Source organism: Podarcis raffonei, chromosome 13, assembly GCF_027172205.1.
Source record: "Podarcis raffonei isolate rPodRaf1 chromosome 13, rPodRaf1.pri, whole genome shotgun sequence".
NCBI lineage: Eukaryota > Metazoa > Chordata > Lepidosauria > Squamata > Lacertidae > Podarcis > Podarcis raffonei.
The window spans coordinates 2,927,460-2,952,937 of NC_070614.1; the positions used below are offsets into that span (position 1 = coordinate 2,927,460).

Consider the following 25,478-nt stretch of genomic DNA (forward strand, 5'->3'; position numbering starts at 1 on the left):
TGCTGCCCTGAACTCTTTTGGGAGGAACAGCAGAATATAAATTCAATAAACAGGAAAACAAATTGGAGTGGGGGAGGGGCAGGAGAGAGACAGCTTCTGCCTGGTTTTGAAGACAGGCCTAAAAAGCATTCAGTGCTATGTCATATATATTCACTAAAAACAAAACACAAAAACTGCCAGGAAAAGCTCTTGCCTTCCTCCTTCCTTCTTTTTAACAGCCACCCCTTTCCCCTGTATGGTATCTGACAAACATACAGGGAGATTGCATTTTCCAGAAAAAATGATGCCAAGCTAATCAAGCAGATTTTAACAAGAAAGATAAAGCTCACCACAGTGGCGGGGTGTTGAAACAGCCTGAGGAAGTTCCATTAGAATATCCTGTTTTATTATTTGGCAATGAGGTAGTGAAAAAGGTGGACTGATTTATTCAGGAGAACATAAAGAGAACAATATTATAATTCATCTTAGACCTGGGAGCACTTAAAAATTAGAATAAAATCTAGTGCACAGTGATCTCAGTGAGTCTAAAGTATTTATTGCATCTGAGATTAAATACTCTTTTATTTATGTAGTCTTAAGCAAATATGAATAGCCTGAAACCTGCTGTTACGATGAAGTTATTAATGTTTAAAATTTACCTTTTCCATTCTGCAGCATTTGCAATGCAAAATCCATGCGCTTTAAACATTTATAAGTGTGTGTGTGTGTGTGTGTGTGTGTGTGTTTTCATGGAATCGTTTTCTCCATTGCTGATGTCCAGTCCCATCGCTACTGTAGTCAACACAGATTTACCCATGCACAAAAGGGAGGTATGGGGCAGGTACAGGAATGGCTATAGATAAGGAATTTGGAGCGGAAAGGGAGCTGGCACTGAGCCCTGCTGGGATGGGCTGCACGAGGGGGCTACCCCACTGGGATTCCCTTCCTCACCATTCTTCCCACCCACCATAGGTCAACTTGACTGGTGTTTGGGACTCTCTGACAGGCAGAGACGAGACAGATACAGCGGAAGGAGGGAGAGAATTCCTAAGAGAATTCGACCTTTGACCCCCCCATGTAAGCTTTATTGGAAACACAACTTTTACCACAGCAAATAAAGCTAGCCTTATTGAGTGATTGGTGCTTGTATATTAGATTAACCTGAATAATTCATGCAGATTGCAGAATTCAGCTTCATTTCTTTTAAAAAGAAAACTTTGCAAATTCTGCCAGAAGTACCGGTACCTGTATGTAAATATGCTTCATTTGCATAACTCTGCCCTCAGCATTTGCTTTGCTCTGCCAATGGAATTCTGAATTGGAGTTCGAGTCTTCATTTTCCAAGATTGCACCTCTGAATTAAGGGCTGTGCTCATCGCATGCAAAAGTAATCTGTCATTTATACTTGAGAAAAATATGTGACTGCCTTGGTAATGTTTCTTATTATGTTTTGCTTTAAACTCCCAGGCAACTAAAAAACTTATTACTGAACAGAATATATTTTTAATGCAGGTGAGCCTTCAATGGCTTTGACCTCAATTTTCATGCAGATGCAGGGCTGTGATCCACAGCAGGAAGTTTTCATAAAAGAAGCTATAATAATATTGACATCTATTAAAGCACTGCAAAATACATTGCAAAGGAAAGTCAGATTCTAGGTCAGCGTGTAGACCATCTACCTACTTCATCATGCCTTATTCAGAAAACGGTGGGGGGGAGGGAGTGTCACAGGCAAGGTGGTAATGTTATTAACTTTGAAAAAGAAAAGCAATTAAAATCTTCAAAGAGAGAATTTTCAAATAGCACCGCAACACTTAAATGCCGTACTTTTGTTGCAAATGTATTTTTAATGTTAACATTTCTTTGTAATGCAAATCAGCATCCTCTCAATTATAACATGTTAATCAAGTGTTTCCTCAATTGCTGTACGCCCATCACCGCCTGCAGCCCATGTCATGTCAGTGCACACAAGCATGCTAATTACTGAATTAATATTTATTGTAAGTTTTAGGATTAAGTTATTCATTTCCATGCACTCTACTAAGCAGTTTTGGGGGATTCTTGTAAAATCACCCAAACTAAAATGTAGTGATGGGTATGTGTTACGTGAAGCCGGTTCAGGGAGGCTGTTCTTGAAATTCCCAACATTAGACCTATTGCCACAGTCAGTGGCCCTGGGGTAACAATGCCTACAGTCCAATCTCTGAACTATTGCTGCTGCTACTGCTGCTGCTGCTGCTGCTGCTGTTGCTGTTGAATTAGAAGTTGGAGGCAGCTTCAACCAACCCTGGCAAAACCAAGAGCTCTTGACAGCCCTCTTTCAGCCCTGGATGAGTGTGCTCACAAAAGAAGAGTTCTTATCTCTGGGGTGCAGGGCGGGGGGGGGGGAGATGGCATTCAGTTTTCAAGGGGATACACTGTCAGCTATGAATGATCCTCCTAGATTGGCCCTCTGCTTGCCTGATTTATTTCTTTGTTTATTATGTACTTTAATCACTTTTTCTCATGCCAAGGCACAAGCAAAAGACTCTTTAAGCCACTCCCTCCAGTATGAACATAAATATAGGCTGTGTTTTCTTTCAGACTTCAATAAAACTGGGAAGATAAGCAGAAAATTGATAATCTCTACTACTATTTACTCAGGGACTGTCAGGAATGAAAGAGATCTTTCTTTGATATCCTGCCATCCGTGACTAGTGCTGTTGATACTGGAGACAAGGGGCATACTTAACTGACCAGTTGCGTTGCAAGTAACTCGGTTCTGCCTAACACAATGCTTCCCCCCCCTAAAATAAATCCTGGCTGCGCCCATGGGGGGGGTCTTGTGTTTTGACATATTTGGGAGTGAGTCATGGAGCAGAGGCAATGTTGCTAGCTTGTCCAGCCCTGCTCAATTCAAAATATGGACCTGTTCAGCAACTGCCCCACCAGAAACAGTCATCAAGGATGTGGGACTGTTAACACCACTGAACTCCTTGAGTAGACAAGAGCTGTTTCAAGAGAACAGAATATTAGCATAATATTTATTTTGATACTAAGTATTCCATATATTTAAGACAATGAGTAAAAAAAGTTTAACTTTAGTTGCTGTGAAGTTGCCTCATGCTCTGAATGCCAGTCAGCAGAATTTGTGACCCACAATTCTATGCGCAGCCTCCAGCTGCACAGTATCTGTGAAGTGGTTGACAGCTTCCAAGTTTTTGTAGTTTTATGCAGGCAGGTAGAACTGGAAAATTACTGAGTCCTTCCTCCTCCTCCCCCTGTTGCCAGAGAGCACAGTTCCACGGCCATTTTAATTGACCCATTATAGTGCCTTGACTAAAAACACCATTTTTTCCTGAATGTCACTACAAGTATATGCCCTGGTCAAATCTGGATGCGAGTTTCCAGCAAAAATTCCCATTTGGCATGGGCAAAGGTTTGGGTCCTGTTGCAGATTTCAGCTAACATGGGACCTCCTTTCTCACTGACTACCAGAGCTCTGAGAAGTAAAGCATGCTGTATCAGAAGTACTGCAAACCCTACTTTAAAATTAACCTAAAGCCCACTACCACTTTTGTCAACAAGCCTTGCAGGTTGTCATCCCAAAAGCACCCCATTCATTTTCAGGTCTTCCATTTCCAGACTTACAACTGCCCTTGAATTGCAGAGTTCTAAGAGTTCTTTACCTCCCTGGGTTTGTGTTTGCCCTCCATACGATCCCCATTTTTCTTCCCCCTCCTGCATTTCTGTCTCCCCATTATCAATCAACCCTCAGTTTCTCCAAATTCCTCCTTCCCATCGTCAAGGTTGGTTGAACAGTTGGTATTCACCTTGCCCGACCTTCTCCACTGGAGAAGGCTTAAGGAAGAAATATTTCAATTCTCCCTCTTTAAATCTCTTGTCCTGATTTCTCTGAGGGTTCTTTCCTCTTTTCCCCTTTCTCCTCAAAAGCGAGAAGGCCCATTCTAGAACCAAATAATGCAGCACGCAACCCCTCCTTGATGGAGCAAAAAGTGAGCGAAGAGGTTGCAGGGGACCCTCTGAGCAGTTACTAAATGGAATAGGCAAAAGCATCACAGATGGGACTTCTGCTAGAGTACAGCCACTCTATCCTCAGTGATGCAATTCTCCTACAAAAACACCAATAATAATATAATAATTATTTCCCTATGTGGAAAGACTTTTTCATGTGTACCCCAACCTGACGTTGTACAGGCCAGATGCAGGTTCACTACTTGAGTGAAACATAGGCCTTAGTCGATCACCCTTACCTGCTGTTTACACACGGTTGTAGCACAACACAAGAGTTTTTGGGATGCAGGTGAGGATAAAACTGGTGTCCAATTATTCATGGAAAAGACAGCTTAAGATGAACCGAAGCCTCCCTGGTGATTATACCAACCAATGGAGCAATCCTTTCAGGGACACCAAAATGAGAGGGATATAGCCAATGCTCATTTAGTTTTACTTCAACTGACCTCTATTCTGATTTTTAAATTTATATATATATATATATATATATATATATATATATATATATATATATATATATATATATATCTATATATCTATATCTGATCTGAACAGAGAAAGCCAAAAACATTTTGATGCATTAGAAGAAAATCCTAATGATGTACTTCTTCTGCCCCATGATAGATAGATATACACATACACTAAATAACCAAAAATTTAATACCAGTTAATGGTATTCCTAAAATTGGCACAGGAGGCTCATTGTCTCTGTCTACATGAAGGTGAAGCAGCTCTTTGTGAGCTAAAAATTGCATGTGTGTATGCACATGCACATGCACGCACACACATATACATATAAAACATCTATGCAGATCTAGATCTAGATATATACACACCCATCCCAATGTATGCATACGCGCGCGCACACACACACAATATACATATAGATATAGAGATATACCGGTACATATATATAGATATATAGATATAAAACATCAACAGACCTGAAAAAATGTGAATCTTTTAAATATCACTAAAATCATTTACCTCAAATGCAGCACATGATTTGATTGGGTAGAGATAAATGTTGGTGACAGTGACTGGCCTTCTACCACTTGGCATGTCTTCTGCTGGGTTCCCAAAAACCTCAGTCATGTCTCTTTCTGAATGTCTCTTGGCTGGCTGTAGATTGACCGGCATGTTCACTGAAGTGGAAGAGGTACTAAGTCCAGAGTCCCCAGTGCTCTTGTTCGGAGGCAGCTTATTTGCACTGTTGTTATCACAGGTGTGACCATTCTCCCTGGGAGACGCTACCAGTTCTGAAATAGTCTGTCTTGGAGATGGAATATTAACCATGTTGCAGCCAATGAGTCTGGTGGTTATAATGAACTTTAGAAAGGCTTGCGCATCTTCAAATGTAGACATATAGCCAAATGAGATTCTCACAGACCCAGTGGGACGTCCATCAACTACATCTATGTCATCACCACAGACATGCCCAGCCTAGTTGGGGAGGGGGGGGAGAGATGGCAGGTATTATAAACATTTTGTATACGCTATCAAAATGTAACGTACTGTATTTTACAGCAATAAGATTTTGTAAAAACGCAGAATGTCCCCCCCTCCCGCAAGACTTCGTTTTGGAGAGAGAAGTAATCTTGATTTTCATTCCTTGTGCCAAGTTTGGTTATTCACAACCCCAAACCTTTGGAATGACCTTACTTGAGAGACCCACCTTGATCTGCCTTTACTGAGTTTTAGGTTTCTGTAAAACTGAACCCATTCCACCGGGCACTTGGAGAGGTTTACTTTTAAGTATGCTGCTGCAGTTCCCAATTTTAAAAGGAGTATTTATTTTAATTTTAGGATGTTGTTTTTCCCCTTCTTATGCTTTATATATTGCCTTTAGGCACATAGTAAAATATATATTCTATTTATACATTTTGCAAACAAGTCTCTATTGCTGCTCTCCCTTGGTTTTATAAACATCTGAAACTGCCACATATGAAGTCTGGATTCTGGGTATCATTCTGTCTACTCTGACTGACGGCACATCTCCAAGATTTCCCATTGGAGATACAATCACTGAACATGGGACTTTATTCATGCAAAGCAAAAAACACTTTGTGCTTCACCGCTGAGCTCTGGTCCTGTTTTCATTATTCATTCCATTAAAATACAGCATGATAGTTACTGTGCCTTTTCACTAACCTAATATGTACAACACGCTAGGGCTGTTTGTTTGCATTTGACAAATAAACTAGGAAAGTAAAATGGCACACATGGCAAAGGACATGTGGCTTTACTAAATTTTGAAGTCCCTTAAAACAGCAGCTGGTGTGTGAAGGTTGTCCTTGCTCCACAACAGGATACAGAGGAAAGCCGCCACCCACTCAGCAAGTTAAGGGTGATAAAGGCTTTGATTGCCCTGATAAACACATGAGCTTGCAGGAGCCCTGGCTTGCGCATCCTCCCACCTGCAGGACTTCCACCTTCAGCATGCAGCTGTGTGTGTGGTTCCATCCACCACTGGCATGTGACTGCCAGAAAGATAGCCAGGAAGGAAAGTGGCTGAAAAGTGTTCCCCAGCCCTGTTGTACAATTTCATGGCCAGAGGACTTTCAAAAAAGAAAAGTACATGAGAGGAAGAAGGTAGGCTGAGAAGAGATTACACTGAATACTGTAAGGACCCTGAAAAAGGTAAACTACTGTCATATCTCTATGTACATGTTTACAGGTACTCTACAACAATCACAATAACAAAAAAGGATTTTTGTTGCAGAAATAATTTTTGCAGAATCTTGCCCACAGTTTATTTCGAGAGTGTGATCGGGATTTGCTCTTACGTATTTGAGATCAAACCGATCCATTCTGAAGGAAATCAGCCCTGAGTGCTCACTGGAAGGACAGATCGTGAAGCTGAGGCTCCAATACTTTGGCCACCTCATGAGAAGAGAAGACTCCCTGGAAAAGACCCTGATGTTGGGAAAGATGGAGGGCACAAGGAGAAGGGGATGACGGAGGACGAGATGGTTGGACAGTGTTCTCGAAGCTACCAGCATGAGTTTGACCAAACTGCGGGAGGCAGTGAAAGACAGGAGTGCCTGGCGTGCTCTGGTCTAGGGGGTCACGAAGAGTCGGACACGACTAAACGACTCAACAACAGCAACAAAATTTGAGATCTAATAATACATCAGAGCAAGTATTGTACCTGTGTCCAGTTTAGTGCTGACTCATAATTCTTTAAAACGGCAACACTGTGCGCACCTCCACTGAAGTGACTGGGGCTCACTTCCAAAAAGGACTGCAATGCACAGAAACTAGCTGATGGCATTACCTTTTCGTTTGAGAATATGGGACAGTGTTGGAGCCTGTGAAAGACTGAAGACTTCACTTGGGAGCACCTAAATAAAACCATAATGCTGGACTTGGCAAGACTTGCTAGGATACACTGGGAAATGGTAACATTAAATTGCACCCCTAAGCAGCGTAGCTGGTAGCATGAATGGACTAAACACATACTGACCTGCAGGTTCTTTTTGATGTCATTATTGCTGATCCCCAAATGCTGCTGACAAGCTCCAGTATTACAGAAACAGCCTGTGCGAATGTGTATGTTGTACAGCCCAGCCAACTTGTCTACCTTGTAGGTTCAGCAAAGAAAGAAAGATTCTCAACATAGATAAAGATATCAGTTTGCTATCAATTAAAGCTAATAATTTAGCTGCTTTAGATTTTATGCATGTTCATTCTAATGGAACTTGAGATTTTCCCCCAATGTCACCTTTGCATCCTAAAAGAGATTTTTCATTAAAATATACTATGATGTAATCCTCATTTTATAACTTAACAATGTACATATGCCATGGCAGCTACCAGACTGGAATGAAGACACATATTTGTCCCCTGTGCTTTTTCTCTAAAAAAATATTTGGGGGTACTCTCATTTTCGTACTCATATTGAAATACTCCCCCTCAATGAGGCCAGACTTAGATTCACAAAATGTTTAGGGATCTGCGAACCCCTGTCCCCCCCCCCAGAAAAAAGCCCTGTTTCTCCCTACATTGCAGTTTTTCTCACAAACTCTTTTTGACTTGATATCTCAGTCTCAATTTCTGATTTGAACCCAGAATACTCCGGTTTTCCTTTTTCCTTTTTCCTCCTCTCCATGTCTCAGAGAACAATTAAAAGTGGTTTGTGTGTGCAGGTGGAAAAACAAAGTCCTGTTTATAGTGAAAATAAAATTCCTGCACCAAATGAAGGAAATGGTGAAACTGGCATATAAAGTCCTTCCTATAATTTTGAAGGAAAAGGTCAGTTTAACGCAACGCTTCAGCAGCCAGCCATTTTTAAAAAAACATATGGAGTGCTTACTCTTTTATTATAAATGGAGCCTAATAGGATTTACTCTCAGGTATGTACCTGATCATTCTCATGGTTTCCATTATTATTACCCACTTCCTCCCCTGGCAGGGACTCAAGACAGCTTACAGCTAAAATGTTATTTCACTCCATTTGTCTGTTGAAGGTGTTGTGCACAATCTTTTCCCTCACACAGTTTTTCTTTACAACAATCCTGTGAGGTAGGTTAGGCTGAGAGTTGTAATTGACTTGACCAATGTTGATGTGTATTGTTATGTACTGAAGTTCTCACCCTGGGCCAGCAGGGGGATACTGTAGATAGTTTTCACTCAGGTCCACGTCAGTTATTTTAGGCAGGAAACCCTGGGTTGTTGTTGCTACAATGTTGATAGCTAGCTGCCTATAAAAGCAGGCCGGCTGAGCTGTTTGCTGTTCAGTTTTCTGTTCCAGCTTACAAAATAAAGAGCTGCTTTGGAGAAATCGCTGTGTCGTCTGCCATGTTTACCCACTATTCAACATGTATATTACGTATATGTGTGTGGCAAGAACAAATGCAGGAGAAGCTTCCTAATGTAGAATAGGATATCCCTAATTTCTTCAGAGAAATGTTGGAGGATATGCTAGTATTTTCAGGTTTTCTAGAATATAAGAGTTGCTAAATGCATCCATTAGGTTGTCCTTTGATCATATGTCTGAGCCAAGATAGCAGTTTTCCACCTAGTTAACTGTCTGCAGGAGACAAATCATTTCAACACCTAGTTGGATTTGATTAAATACACTGCAAATGCACTTTGCCAGGCTGTAATGACAAAACGCCATTCTGATATCAGATCCATTTTAGTAGTGCAGAACAACACAATCCAACCCTTTTGCCTTGGGAACTTGCGCTAAGATACTCGCTGCATATCAGTGAAGATGATACAGGCCAAAGGAGTAACTGAACTGGAAGCATCAGCAGAATCTTTTCCCTCATCATCTGGTTTGTATTCTGTTCCTCCAGTCCATCAAGTTCTTCTGCCTGCCTGGAATCTTAACTGCTAAATCAATGGGGGGAAATCAATAGTGAATGATCACCGCCCCCAGAGGTTTAGAGATGGCTGTTGGGAACATGGCCAAAAAAGCCATTAGGCTGGCTATGGATATTATCTTAACTGGACTCATCACATTTAATGTAATGAGTGGGTAGGCTCTTAAAAGCATTAGAATTGCTAATTCACGGGGGGGGGGGGTTGGGAATCCAAAGGGTACATAATTATAATGTGTTTTGTTTTTATTTTGTTTTTGTAATGTGTATGAAAATTGGGAAATTCGTGGAAGGGAATTTGGGTCGACTTTAGAAAGAATGTTTTAAGAATGTGTATTGATGTATAAGTATTGATGATTAAGTTTGGATAAGGTAAAATTGGTTTTTTAAAATGAACTAAATTAAATGAAAATAAGGTTAGCAAAAATAAATTGAGCAAATGGATGAAAGAGAAAAAGTAAAATAATAATATGTTAAATTAAGTATAGAAATAGGTTAAAAATTATGGATAAGGATTTGCTGAATTAACAATTTGAACTGGAATACAAGAAAGGGAGGTATGAGGTGGTCAGGGAAATATGCTATTGAAAAATAGGTATTGTGAACTTTATGTGTTTTTAATCTTTTTTGCTTTTTCCTTTTTGATTCTTTTTTATTGTATTAAATTTGAAAATCTTAATAAATATATTTTTAAAAAAATAGAATTGCTAATTCACATTCTTTGATCATTGTTGAACAATATATTCTTTATTTTAAAAAATGAGGAAGTTGGCCTTGACTCTTTCCAATATCACTCAAAAGACTCTGGTGACGTACCTCATAAAAAGGACAAAGGGGGAGGTTTTTATCATACTTTTGAAGATATCATTCCAGCCACACTGAACACTGTTCTTGGTGGCCATGTCCAAATTTGTTCAGACAACTTGTCCTCCACTTTGTCAAAATATTTCTTCCCTTGTTTGTTATTTTTAATATAAAACAACATGTGGGAGGTTCAGAAGGAATAAAAGAATTCAGCAAGAACAGGTATTTTACATGCAGCCGCTGGGAGAGATGATCAGGAGGTTTGGGCTGGGTGTTCATCAGTATGCGGATGACACCCAGCTCTACCTCTCTTTTAAATCAGAACCAGTGAGGGCGGTGAAGGTCCTGTGTGAGTGTCTGGAGGCGGTTGGAGGATGGATGGCGGCTAACAGATTGAGGTTGAATCCTGACAAGACAGAAGTACTGTTTTTGGGGGACAGGAGGCGGGCAGGTGTGGAGGATTCCCTGGTCCTGAATGGGGTAACTGTGCCCCTGAAGGACCAGGTGCGCAGCCTGGGAGTCATTTTGGACTCACAGCTGTCCATGGAGGCACAGGTCAAATCTGTGTCCAGGGCAGCTGTTTACCAGCTCCATCTGGTACGTAGGCTGAGACCCTATCTGCCTGCGGACTGTCTTGCCAGAGTGGTGCATGCTCTGGTTATCTCCCGCTTGGATTACTGCAATGCGCTCTACGTGGGGCTACCTTTGAAGGTGACTCGGAAACTACAACTAATCCAGAATGCGGCAGCTAGACTGGTGACTGGGGGCGGCCGCCGAGACCATATAACACCGGTCTTGAAAGACCTACATTGGCTCCCAGTACGTTTCCGAGCACAATTCAAAGTGTTGGTGCTGACCTTTAAAGCCCTAAACGGCCTCGGTCCAGTATACCTGAAGGAGCGTCTCCACCCCCATCGTTTAGCCCGGACGCTGAGGTCCAGCGCCGAGGGCCTTCTGGCGGTTCCCTCATTGCGAGAAGCAAAGCTACAGGGAACCAGGCAGAGGGCCTTCTCGGTAGTGGCACCCGCCCTGTGGAACGCCCTTCCAGCAGATGTCAAAGCGATAAACAACTACCTGACATTCAGAAGACATCTTAAGGCAGCCCTGTTCAGGGAAGCTTTTAACGTGTGATATTTTACTGTATTTTTGGTTTTTATGGAAGCCGCCCAGAGTGGCTGGGGAGGCCCAGCCAGATGGGCGGGGTATAAATAATAAATTATTATTATTATTATTATTATTATTATTATTATTATTATTATTATTATATTTTGAGTGAAGGTGGTCAAATGATACAAAAATGCATTAGAAGATAACAAGAGAATTATTAAAGCATACCTGTGAATAACCAACTATATCTCCATTTTCATCCAATACATTAAAATTAATGATTGGACCCTGGACCTCAGGGCTGCTGAAGTCTGTATCACTGTAAAGATGCACAGCAGGTGCCCCGTTAGGATATGTTAACGTAGAGAGGATTCTATAGGTGTAGTGAGCTAAGGCAAATGAATGTTGTTCTATGTTCTTCATTCCACCTGCAGGGAGGAGGGGGAGAGAGGAGAGAAAAATTCAACAACTTCCAGTTTCATTTTGAGCCATTTCTACAGGGACATTAAAAGGATCTCGTAAAATCAAGTCAATTGTAATTATTATTTAATGTAAGATTTTAAAAGATGTGTTTATTAGGTTTACATAAACAACATAAATATTTAAAAAATTAAAAAGAAGGTTCAATACATTTTTGCAGACATCACAGTAAAATAGATTCTTTGAAGGGACATTTAGGAAGTAAGACTCACATATCAATAAGAGAACCTGGCCACACAGAAATACATTTGTTCTGGGATTTTTCTCATGAAAGCTACAGCAGCAGGCACTCACGCTTAGTGTTTCCTGGGCAAATCTAGGAGCTCCAGTGTCATCAACTGATGACTTCACCTGAGGAGGAGTCATCACAGATCTAACACCTGTGACAGAATTTTCACACCATTTTTCATAACTACAGAAGCAATTATTTTCAGTAGTCAGTTTTATATATTTAGGTTCATCTCACGAATTGTGGGAAATAAATAAAATAAAGAGATTATAATAGACAAGGCTTAATTCTTATAAACAACAAACGAAGCATGGAAGTCCCTAACAGAGGGTGGTGAACACAGCACATGACATCATGGGCTGTCCTCGGAGTTTGCTAAATGACATCACGGGAGACTGCTGCCTCAGGAGAGCGAGGGAAATTCTTAGGGACGACTCACGCCCTGGCCAGCACCTCTTTAATCTCCTACAGGCAGGAGATACAGGTTAAAGAACAGTTTTTATCCGTGGGCTGTTGGGCTGCTTAATGGAAAAAAATAGTGGTGTAATTGACTTCTGACAAGCACAAGACTGTGTGTATGGGGGGGAGGGGGGCTCGTTTAATTTCACTGCATACAGGTGGTGTAGTGACAATAAAGGTTTATTTATTTATTTAATTTATGGTACATCATTTACTGAAAGTTTTCTGGGACCTAATGTTTTGGTTTTTTTCAACACCTGCCACACATCTAATTTATTCTTGACATGGGTAAACTAATCTTAAAATGGGTCAGATATGCATTGAAATCACACATCTACTCTAATTAATGGTAGGAACATTTCATTTTCACCCGGTTCTAATTGGGTGTGCAATTCCTTTTTGTTCTCTCTCTCTTTCTCTGCCTCCTCAGCCAAAGCATAATCCTCTCATTCAGGATGCCATGTTTAGACCACATGTGATATGTTTTCAGTATTTATCTTAATGAACAGATGGCTTTTGGAAATTCCCCATCTTATTTTGTTGAATAGCTAATTTCTACTCCTTCTTTCAGCTCAATGATGTTAGCAACTTGTACTTTGAGAGTCAATTGTAAAGAACCTTATATGGAAAAGCCATTACTGGTAGTCCTTGCTCAACTCATAGTATTTACATATAGAATTTGTGGGGGAGATTGCACAAAGTGGTAATGGGATCTAGCTGAAGTGAAGCTGATCTACTAGATTTTAGATGTAGTAATCTGATCCAAAAAGACAAGCAAACCAATGATGAATCAAAGTACCTAGGGGTAATCACACCTCCACCCATTTAACAAAAAGACTGGCAATAGCAGTTCCAGAACCAAAGGAGAAAGAGGGCTTCCAAACCATGGAGCTCAGCAACGTCAAAGATGCACAAAGCAGATGAAATATACTCAGAGTCGCGAAGTGATTTCATGCTCTTTATTCAGCTCATAGTGGTGAGGAGGAATGAATGCAAGTCCCCTCAAAGTATCTGCTTTATATACATTATTTACACAATGGGCTGCACATGATTGGCTAATTCCGGAATTCTACTGTAAGCCAATCAGGTTGTGGATTCACTTCTATCTGGAGCATGATTGGGTAGTTCCTGCCAACCAATCATACTGCTGCATTGTTCTAGGACCAATCAGACTGCTGCATTCTGAATCCTATTGTTCTAGGACCAATCAGACTGCTGCAGTTTGGATCCTATTCAACTCAGTACATAACACCCCTCCCCTCTAAGTTCCAGTCCTGCCCGGGAGGTCGCATTCATAGTCCTCGAGGTACGCTGGCGGCCTACGTGTGCGTTGCGGCCTGGGGTGTTCCCTGGTCCGGGGTTCAGGTTCTGGCTCGTGTTCCAAGGATGCTGGCTGTGATGGGGCTATTTGGTCTGGCGCAACCGGCTCGCTCAGTCGTGGTTCTGGTTCCGGTGTCCTTTCGGCCTCGCAGGTCCTCTCTGTATTTACTGATTCTGCCTCTCCTGCTGGCCCCTCGTGCTCTATGGGCCTCACTGCCCCTCTGTTCCCTTGGGACTCCTCTGACCTTTCCTCCTCCTGGTTTTCTCCCGGGAATCGTCGCCGTATCTGGTCGCAGTGGCGGCGCCAGCATTGCCCCCCATCTGTTAGCACCTCGTACGACACGGGGCCAGTGACCCTGGTGACTGTGGCGGGTACCCATGCTGGGCCTGCCCCAAAATTCTTTGCGTACACTGGGTCCTGGGCCTCGAAGGTCCGGGGGTTCCTGCCTTCCCCCACCACTACCTCATCCTGAGCTCTATCGGGGTGAAGGCGGTCCAATCTGATTGCAAGGCGCCGACCCATTAGTAGTTCAGCGGGGCTCCGGCCAGTTGTTGAGCTGGGGGTGCTGTGCTGTGCTAGAAGGAATGTGGCAAGGCGGTACTCCCAATCCCCTTGCGTCATGCGGCGAAGGGTGTCCTTGGTGGTCCGCACCATGCGTTCTGCTTGGCAGGATGGAATGGCGCCGAACGGATGTGGCGGATGGCGTTCTGCGCTGTGAAGGTTTGGAATTCTCCTGACGTAAATGCCGTCCCGTTGTCTGAGACGAGAGTGTCAGGGAGCCCGTGGGTTGCAAACAGCCTGCGTAGTACCCGGATGGCTGCGGACGTAGAAGTGGACGGTACCAGTGCGACTTCCAGCCATTTGGTGTAGGAGTCCACCACTATGAAGAATGTTTTCCCCTGAAAGGGGCCAGCGAAGTCCACATGCAGGCGTGACCATGGTGCTCGGGCGGACTCCCAGGACTGGACTGGGGCCCTTGGGGGATCTGGGCGGGATTCTTGGCAGGCCTGGCAGTGTTTGACCCAGGCCTCTATCTCTCCGTCGATCCCCGGCCACCACACATAACTCCTGGCAAGGGCCTTCATTCTTACTACCCCTGGGTGTGTCTCATGTAGGGCTGTGAGGACCCTTTTGCGGAGGGGCTGGGGAACAACGACCCTGCTTCCCCATAACAGGCACCCCTTGTGGGCCGACAGTTCATGTTTGCGGGTTGTGTAGCCGGCGAATTCTGGCCCGGGGCTGCTGCTGGGCCATCCCCTCCACACCCAGTCCAGGACCCGGGAGATGACCCTATCTTTCTTGGAATGGTGTGCAACTTCTTGTGCCTGGATGGGGCGGTCGGGAAGCAGCTCCAGGCTCATAACCTCTTGTGCAGGTGCTGGGTCGGGGCCTGTTTCCGGTAGTGGTAGCCTGCTGAGGGCATCCGCATGGCCCATCGCCTTCCCCGGACGGTGAATCAGTGCATACTGGTAGCTGGCAAGGAAAATTGACCACCTGAGGACGCGAGGAGACAGCACTTGGGGGGTCTGCTTTTCAGGGGCAAATAAGCCAAGCAACGGCTTGTGGTCAGTCACCACGGTGAAGGGCCGCCCGTACAAGAAATCATGGATTTTTTTTACTCCCTTCACGATTGCCAGACCCTCCTTGTCGATTTGCGAGTAGTTCCGCTCGGTTGCGTTGAGTGTCTGGGAAAAGTATGCCACCGGTACCTCTCTTCCATCCGGGAGTTGGTGTCCCAGGACAGCGCCAATTCCATAGGGCGAGGCATCGCATGCTAGCACCACCGGCAGCCTCTCGTCGAAGTGTGCCAAGACCGAGTTTGAGACAAGCAAGTCCTTGACTGCCTGGAATGCGGCCTCCTGGCGCTGGCCCCACACCCAAGGGGCCCGCTTGTCCAGGAGTCTGTGTAGGGGCTCTGCTACCGCCGCCTTGTGGGGAAGGAAGGAATGGTAAAAGTTCAATAGTCCCAAGAAGGCCTGAAGTTCAGTCTTGTTCTTGGGCGCTGGGGCATCACAAATGGCCCGTACCTTGTCCCCAGTCGGGTGGACCCCTTCTGCGTCCACCATAAATCCCAGAAAGTCCACCTGAGGCACTCCTAGTAGACATTTTTCCCGCTTCACCTTGAGACCCGCCGTCTGGAAACGGTGCAGAACGGTGCGGAGGCGGTCCTCAAACTCCTCTGGTGTGGGCCCGGCAATCAACACATCATCGAAGAAGGGGGTGACGCCAGGAATCCCTTTAAGTAGAGAGTCCATTAGATTCTGGAATATGCCTGGTGCCACGCTGACACCGAATTGCAGCCGCTTTACCCTGAATGCTCCTCTGTGCGTCACAATCGTCTGTGCCTCTGCTGTGGCCTCATCTACTGGCAGCTGTTGATATGCTTGGGCCAAGTCCAGCTTGCCAAAAATTTTCGACCCAGCCAGGGTGGCAAGAACATGGCTGACCACTGGCACTGGGTATGCATGGGCCGTGAGGGCCTTGTTTATGGTACATTTGTAGTCTGCGCAGATGCGGACTGAACCATTAGGCTTGACGGGCGTGACGATTGGGGTTTCCCAGGGGGCATTAGGCACCGGCTCCAGCACTCCTTGCTCCACGAGCCGGTCCAATTCCTCGTCTATACGGGGTTTCAGGGCAAACGGGACCCGGCGGGCCTTGAGCCTGACCGGTCGTACTGCGGGGTCAAGCTGTAGAGCAATGGGGGGGCCCGTATACTGTCCCAATTTCCCATCGAAAACCCCCGGAAATTCCTTGCATATGGCGTCCACGTCCACTTGTAAGCTAGTGTGGTTCACCCCGGTGACGGCTAGCCCCAGTGGTCCAAACCATGCCAATCCCAGTAAGCTAATGTAGGGGCCCTTGACCACAAGCAAGTCCAGTTGCCGCGTCCGCCCTCGGTATTGCACCCTGAAGGTCCCCACCCCCATTGTGGGGACCTTACGTTTTTGGAAGTCCCGGAGGGTGAATGGGGCCGGCCTGAGTTTGGGACCCCCAGTAGGACACAGTTTCCTTAAGGTCCTTGCCGAGATTATGGATAGAGTTGAACCCGTGTCAAGCTCCATGCGGCATGGGGCCCCCTCTATCTGTACGTCAACATAAATTTTCTCTACGTTGGGGTGGGGCAACTGGTATACCTGGAAGTCCGTGAGCTCTGTCGAGTTGCCTTGGTGCGTTGGGCCCCGGGACCTGGGGCTCTTGGATTGGTCATCTGATGCCTGGCGTCGGGTGGGCCGAGCCCGACACACCCAGGCGATGTGTCCCAATTTTCTGCACTGCCTGCACTCTGCGTTGCGGAAACGGCAGGTCCTCCTCTCGTGACTTTCTCCACAGCTTGCGCAGTTCCCTCCTTCTCGTCGAGGCAGCTGTGGTATGTGGGCTGCTTGAGTGCGCTGCTGTACTCGGTGCACCTCCTCCCTGTCGGATCCTGAGTCGTCGGTGAGGTCTTCGTGGTGGACCCTCGGTTGGGACAGCTGGCTCGGCCGTGCCTCTTGCGTCGACCTCTCGGCAGCTTCCGTTGCCAGGGCCTCCTCCAGAGCGACCTGGAACGTTAGGTCCTTCTTAGCGTAGAGGCGTCGTTGCAGCTTCTCATCCTTCAGGCCACCGACGAGGCGGTCACGAAGCATGTTCTCCAGCTCTGAGAAGTTGCAGAACCGGGCGGCTTGGCGGAGAGAGGTCACAAACCCAGTTATGGTTTCCCCAGGGGCTTGCCGCTTTGCGTAGAAGGCATTTCGACGAGCCACCACTGAGGGCTGCGGCGAAAAGTGCCCCTTCAGCTGTTCCATTATTGTTTTGTATGGAACAGTAGCGACGTCTTCAGGCGCAAGGAGAGCCCGGGCGATTTCAAACGTCTCCTCTCCGCAGACGCTGAAGAATATCGCCCTCTTCTTGGCGTCTTCTTCGTCGGTGACCCCTTTGGCTTCTAGGAGGAAGGTGAAACGGGAGGCGTACGCTTCCCAGTCTCCAGATGCTGGGTTGAATGGCGAGAAGCTATTGTCGGTTGCCATTCTGAGTTCCTTGTGTCCCGGAGCTGAAGCCTGGATACACGGTGCGAGGCAGCGGTGCGGCAGGTGGCGGTGCTGCGGTGCTGTGTGTGGCCGTCAGCTCAGCGGGATCCCACCTTCGTCGCCAGTGAAATATACTCAGAGTCGCGAAGTGATTTCATGCTCTTTATTCAGCTCATAGTGGTGAGGAGGAATGAATGAATGTCCCCTCAAAGTATCTGCTTTATATACATTATTTACACAATGGGCTGCACATGATTGGCTAATTCCGGAATTCTACTGTAAGCCAATCAGGTTGTGGATTCACTTCTATCTGGAGCATGATTGGGTAGTTCCTGCCAACCAATCATACTGCTGCATTGTTCTAGGACCAATCAGACTGCTGCATTCTGAATCCTATTGTTCTAGGACCAATCAGACTGCTGCCTTTTGGATCCTATTGTTCTAGGACCAATCAGACTGCTGCAGTTTGGATCCTATTCAACTCAGTACATAACAGCAGACATCTTCTTTCAGCATTTATGCTGCTGAAGGAAGTCCACACTCAACGCTTATGCACTTTCTATTGGTCACTACTGCATTCTGTTCTCCAAATCAAAAGGAGATTCCATATTCCCTGCACTCTCCCCATGAGTAAAATATAATTTAGGGTTGTAAAATAATTGCTCCCACAACTGTAAAGCCAGGAAGACGCTCTTGAAAGCTGTATGCCAAAAGCAGCTTTATTTTATTCCTGGTTTTTGACAACATTTCCTGTTTGTATAAAACTGATTTATCATCCCAGGGCATCACAAGAGGAAAACATTTTTCTGTAAATCTGATTTCAAAACATCGTATTTTTTTTCTAAATAAGCTTATGTATTGCTTTGAGATGTTTCCCAGGGATTCACAAACAGAATGAAATAAATAGAACATCAATGACTTTAATTAGGGGTTTTTTTGGGGGGGGAACCTTGTATCTTCCAGTTACTGTTGATAGCAAAAGCAATGAAAACTTCTAAATTTAACCTTTTTAATAAATACTTAGTAATGCATATAAAATATCACATAACCAATATTTGCCACTATTCCAAAAACTGTATTATTAATGTATCACTTCTAAAAGATATGAAAAAGTCAGCTCCTTGATGTTTACTCATACACACACATCCCGCACTTACGACATTTGATTTAAAACTGCTGAGAACCACAGTGTGTCAGTACAGTCACCTGGCAAAAGAACTGATAACCTGAGATTCACAGTAAGATTCCCCTCCTTGTTATTCAAAGAGCTGTGCTAGATGAAAAGCAAAAGGTTCAGGATTTAAGCTCAGTTATATTAAGCCTCTTATGCAATTCACTTCAAAGAGTCATTGGGATTTTGGCACAAAATGGTTGATTAGGTCAACTTGAAAAATGAAAGATGCTTTCTAAAAACTCCAAACTACCAATCCTAGCCGTAGAGGTGGGAGGATATAAAATTCATTCTTAGAATTTGTGACAGAAAGCAGCCTCACTTCTAGAGTTATCAAAGTAGATTACTTGCTTCAGGCTTCCTTTTACTTTCTCAGGTTTTAAAAAACATTTTTTGCCAGTTATTTTTATTGATTTTCCAAACTATTACAAATCAAACCAAATTAATACAATTTCCAAAACCAGTTTCCCGCTCTCATTACAGAATATGTCCAAGATATACCCCGACTGCTGCGTCAATTCTCATTTAGTCTCTAGTTGACATCACTTTGCAATTACCATAATATTTTGAACAGCTGCCCCTCTACAACCCTGCATACTGCAAATTCCTCATATAAACCTTGATTCAGGTAGGTAGCCATGTTGGTCTGACACAGTAGAAATATATAATTTCCATGAAACACACAGAACAGCAGGACAATCTTCCTGCACAAAGCAGATAGAAACAGAATGCAGAGGAGAAATTACTAATGGAGAAATGAAACTTCCCAGCCATAGCCCAACCCTTGTGTGTGATTTCCTATAGATGGAAATATAACAACATCGTAGAGTGGAAGGGGTGTATAGCAAGATGGTGATTTTGTGTGCCTTCAGATCACACCCTGTACTGCAATTTTACCAGCTCGTTTTGTAAATTAATTTATGGTTTGATTGTTTTAGTGCCCACTAGATTTTGATAATGTGACTTGTATTGCACGACCCTGAGATCTAATGGTGATGAGGAGGTTATCCTCTGCTTAAGACTGCAGTCTCTGTAGCTGCTTTCTGTAAGTAAGTAAGGAAGGAAGGAAGGAAGGAAGGAAGTAAGCAAGCAAGCAAGCAAATGGGGAAATTTCATGTGACTGAACTTTGTGTGTCATCTGGACAGTAAGGTTTGTAAGCCTTAGTGGTTTCACACATGATACTAGAAAATACTCCTATGCTGACTGAGTGGGCCTGGCAGTATTACTGATAATACAGGAGAAAATGGGAGAAGAACCATTTTTAAAATGCATGTACTTTTAAAATGTATTTATTTTACACTACAGTTGTGAGGCGTGCAAAAGCTAGGGGCATGCATCAGCTCTATGTGTAGAGGAACTTTAGCAAAATGCAAAAGATTCTGTTTCAGAGCACACCAGTTTCCACAGGGCACAGGCGAGGTCTGTTGGACCTCAAATGTTTACCATTCTGAATGGAGCTCTTGCCCCAGAATATGCCTGTGCGCTACAGAATAATGTAGTGTTCCCTGAGCTGTCTTTCAGGGTCATTTGTCCACCATTACTGATCTTCCCATGAGGCCGAGCAGACCGTTGACTACAATCAACAGGTAGACCTTGTGGCAAAAGTGTGGACTGCATCACTTGAGAATTCAAGAGTTAGGTTTAGGTAGAAAACCTGTGAGCACCTAGAAATAGCTCTCGCACCACTTTCACTGTTCCTATAGCAGGACCCCCCCCCCGCCTGCTTTTCATTCCATCTGTCATTCTTCTTTAACATTTCTAATCTTTGAAATGAAGATGCTTCTAATACCCTGAAAGAAGCTTTGCATACAAAATGAACTGAACCACTTAAGCTCCTGAGAATTGCTTCCATTTAAAGAAACTACCAATAGCATGAAATAAAATTCCTGCCTTCCTTTTTCACAACTTCAGTATTTATTTCAATGTTGTAAAATAAGCATGTATAGTTTTTCAAGACCGCTGGAACATTTAGCATTTATATGCCCACAACCCCTCACAGTCCAAAGTTGCACATGCAGCCACATGCAGCGTTGATTGCTTTCATATTAATTCACAAGGTTTTTTCAACCAGCCTCCTCTCTGAAAAATATTTGATATCTATTTGTGTGAGGGAAAGGAACTGCTATACCACCATCATATATTATGCTCCAAAGGAGCGCATCCACGGTAGAAACACACTGATTGTATACCAGTTTAGTGAAGTGATTCCCTGCTGGGAAGATCAGGACACGACCTTCACCTGTGTTTTGGAAAGAGTAGCAGCTTTGCTTTTTTAAAAAATATAGAATAAAAAAACATTCCTCTATTTTTTACAGCCTGAAATGTGGTTTGACCCCTAATCTCCATTTCTAGTCAGCCGAACTCGATAATGTATTTTATTTATGAATTAGTCATTATTTCATCTTCCTACTCTCACGGAACAGCCATTGCATCACAATAAAAGCAAAACAATAAAATGAACAATCAACTTGCAACATTAGGCGAATCAGAGGTTTTCCGAAACAACATTTTTGCCAGCAAAAATGGAAAGCAAACAAATCTCCACCCCTGAGGTGCTTTCTAATACATCCATGCCTCCTGTGCTGCAGAAGATCATAAGGCATGCAGAAGGGCTCTGTTGTGGACACACAATTTTAAAATGATCCTTTGGGTATCCTGGTTCTAAGCTATTTGGGGCTTTCGAGGCAACACCAACACTGAACTGAGACTGGAAATGAATTGGTAGGCAGGGAAGGTAATACAGAGTAATTCACTGTGTAAGACACTGGCTCGGATTTTTTTTTTAAAGAAATTTAGATGCATGAATGTGAATATCTGCTGATACTTCACTGTATAAATCTTTTAATACATTTAATACATTTGTTGCCCATACTGGTTGCTTTTTGACTTAACATTTTGTTTCCAGTGCAATGTTCCTCCCCCCCCCCATGTTTTCTTCAAGCTTAAATAATATTTTCAACTTTTTGCCAGTTTTATTTTAATTGTTCTTCCATTGCAGTCATTTCCTGAAACAGGATTATATTCCTGCTATTTATCATTCCAATGTTTGATGTTTGAATCATATAAATACATTTTGCTCAAATGTAGAAAAGAACTTGGCATGAATGGAGATTCCTGCTGGAAAAGCATGTTACTATTTTATTTTATTTCAAAGAAAAAAATCTACCTATTGGGAATAAACTGCTACACTATTTTGACTGTTATTTACATTTTGATAATCACATTATAAACCTCCACTTAGAAATGAAACTGTAATGTGTTCTTTCCTGCTTCCCAGGAGCCCACTTACTTTCCCCTTGCCTGCCTCCCAAAAACAGAATATCAAATTTAAACTCTAATAAAACAAATAGAGTTCTGCTCACTGCTTCTCAGTGCATTAAATAATATCACTGTTGGAAAGCACATCTGAACTGGAATTAATGTGAGCCCTTAAAATAAAAAAAATATCATATTTGTTGGACTAGAATGGCCAAAGATGAATGACAGCACAGCCCTTGATTATCACTCCCGCTTCTTCCCCTGTTTTGTTGAAGACACAAGCTAGATCCACACAGCTATAAAAATCGCTCTGAAAACGCTCTGCAAAGAAAGTTGTAAATCTCACAATTGAAAATATCATTGAGTTGTATATTCAGCTCTACAGCGCCATCTGGAGTTACAGTGTTATAACACATTTATAACACTGTCTTCTGACTAATGTAGCTGAGTCCACAGATGACAATAGATAGGTTTCCATGCAAGGGATATTCCTTGAGGAGTGCAGAACACCTGAAGTGTCAGTGAAAAAGAATGAACTTGCTTGTCTGCATCAGCTGTCACAACGCTGATCTTGAAGAGCAGCCAGCACTCTGACACAGAGGAGGAACCAGCTAGATCTGAACCCAGCCCCAGGTCTTGAGACTGAAGCCCAATGAGACAGCTTCCCCAGAGACTGGCCCCATTGATGCCAAGGGGCTCTCAAGTTCCCAGGTGCCTAATTGCCAGTGCAGGTCGCACACATGGCAAGAGCTCACACATGGAAAGTGCACGTTCCAGGTAACAGCTGCTTTACTTAAATCTCCCTCTTGTGAATTCAAATTTTTATTTTTTTATTTATCAAGGTGCTGTGCTCCAACATTATTCAGAGACCTTTTATGTCAATTGTTTTATTCAGTCCTCTCCCAGCCTTTTTATCTCATTTATGTACATCCAGTGTTATATATTATCCAAGAGAGAGCTAGAGAGCATGCGCAACATCCAGATAAAGTAGCCCCTTGGAGTTCAGTTCAGCCTGTAATTTCAGCTATTTTCTGCAAAGTAGCATTATCATAATCCCTTGAAATTTATGTGCTGAAGAAGAGAGACCTTTGGTCTTTAAACAACACATGCAATGTACAAAATTAAACTTAACTATAATGATTACTGAGGTCTCTTCCAGCCCCCAGCAGGATACAAGATTCATTTTCCTGTAAGTGTGTATCCCGCACCCGTTACTTATCCCATCAGTTATTTCACATGCAGGTAAGAATAAGCGAACGCTCAACTCTGACACAGGGCAACCCAGGCTGCCTCTATGTGTATGGCTGTTTGTTTTAAAAAATAAGACTGTGAATGAGACTTCAGACTGAAATGGCTGTACAGGTGGTGGCCATTTTAGGCGTGTCCAACTGACATGCCATCACTGATGTGCAGGTCCTTTCGAACCCAGAAGAGGGAAGAACAGGGGCGGAGGCAGGACCAGGTACAGAACTGTTATTCTGAAAAATAGATTAAAAATTAAAAACTGTTAATCTGAAAATAAAATTTGCTCTAGTTAAGAAGAAGAGATGATGGTATGAAACCTTGATTGCTAATACAAGAAATACTGACTTTTTAAACAAGAGGTTTGAATGCTCATGCGCTCACGTGGCGACAGGCAGACAGGTGGGTCTGTTTCCATTCCAAATCACTTTCAAATACTTTCAATCATAGTTCTGTTTCATCTCACTGTTTGCCTCAAAATGCATTTAAATGCTACAATTTTTCTCATTTTATATATATTCTTTCCCTAAAGTATGAATCTTTGAATGTATTTTTCCATAAAACATGCATTTTGGTGCACACTTTTTGAACCTAAAGTAATAATAATAATAATAATAATAATAATAATAATAATAATAATAATAATAATTTATTTGTACCCTGCCCAACTGGCTGGGTTTCCCCAGCCACTCTGGGTGGCTTCCAACAAAGATTAAAAATACATTAAATTAATGTGCATTAAAGTGCATCACAAAAGTCATATACATGTGTACTATACTCCAATTGACAGCTGTGTTCTGATCCACATATAAATCCAGGATGAGCAAATTAGGTTGGCTAATTAGGTTGTGGACCAAACAAATTTCTCCTCTACCCATAATTTCAGTAAATCACACCCTGAGACTCCAGCAAATCCTACTACAATTTAATCTCTTGTCTAATGCTTATGAAGAAAAGGACATATGCCAGCAACAGACAGCTTAGGTAGTTTCGCCAATTTAATTTGTGTATTTAATTAATGGGAAGTCTGGCTCCCAAGTAAATTATAACTAAATTTGAGAGCCAGTGTGGTGTAGTGGTTAAGAGCGGTAGTCTCGTAATCTGGGGAACCGGGTTCGATTCCCCGCTCCTCCACATGCAGCTGCTGGGTGACCTTGGGCCAGTCACACTTCTCTGAAGTCTCTCAGCCCCACTCACCTCACAGAGTGTTTGTTGTGGGGGAGGAAGGGAAAGGAGATTGTTAGCCGCTTTGAGACTCCTGAAGGGGAGTGAAAGGCGGGATATCAAATCCAAACTCTTCTTCTTGTCAACTAAACCAAGCATTTTCAGATGCAATTGACTGCATGCCCTTTGGTGTACAGAGCTATGTACATTGATGTGCTATATAAATAACAACAACAATAATAATATTCACAACTCACACATAAATGTGAACTCCTCGTGGCAGAAAAATACTTTGGGTGTTCAGGTTTAGCTGTTAAGCACATGAAGCTCAGTTGTCCACTTCCACAGTGTCATCATCGTCATCTACATACCGCCCTTCATCGGAAGAGCTCCAGGTGGTTCAGAAGATAAACAGTACACAGGCGTAGGATCACCAGTCTGCCCACTGGGGCATTTGCTGTGCTCCACAGACATGCAGGGCCCATCAAGGCTGACACTTTGCCTGGCCCACCCCAGTGGTGCCATCCCTTGGGCCTCCCACCAGCAACACTATTGCAGCTACCAGTCTCTTTGGGAGCTGCTCACGCATGAGTGGGCTTGCCAAAGAGTGGTAGCAGTTCTTGCCATGTCCAGGGGCAGCCCATGCATGAGGCGAGGGGACGCCATTTGTCTCTGGCAGTGGATCTGACCGCCGTCCCTGCCCCCCACCACTGTGCGGCCTACCCCACTGGGGCTTCACCTCCCCCCTCCCAAAGACAGCACCCTTGCCCTCACCACTGCACCTGCTGTGTCTTTGCCCCCCATGGCAGCAGCACGGGCACAGCTGTAGGTGAGGGTGCAGTTGCGGTGCTGGGTCTGGTGCCGTTGCTGTTATGTACTGAAGTTCTCACCCTGGGCCAGCGGGGGGTACTGTAG

General features: G+C 43.7%; 2 protein-coding genes across 3 annotated transcripts in view; both read right to left on the reverse strand.

The window, feature by feature from the left end:
* Positions 1-25,478, reverse strand: part of PTPN3 (protein tyrosine phosphatase non-receptor type 3) — a 261,139-nt gene that overhangs the window by 123,625 nt on the left and 112,036 nt on the right. The window lies entirely within an intron of this gene.
* MOCOS (molybdenum cofactor sulfurase) overlaps positions 1-25,478 on the reverse strand; it is a 96,467-nt gene that overhangs the window by 24,357 nt on the left and 46,632 nt on the right. For both annotated transcript variants that reach the window (XM_053362371.1, XM_053362370.1), the window contains exons 6-8: positions 11,460-11,659; positions 7,460-7,576; positions 4,981-5,436 (exon numbers count right to left, since the gene is read on the reverse strand). In XM_053362371.1, coding sequence (XP_053218346.1) covers positions 4,981-5,436; positions 7,460-7,576; positions 11,460-11,659 — 773 coding nt within the window. The remainder of the gene's footprint in view (positions 1-4,980; positions 5,437-7,459; positions 7,577-11,459; positions 11,660-25,478) is intronic.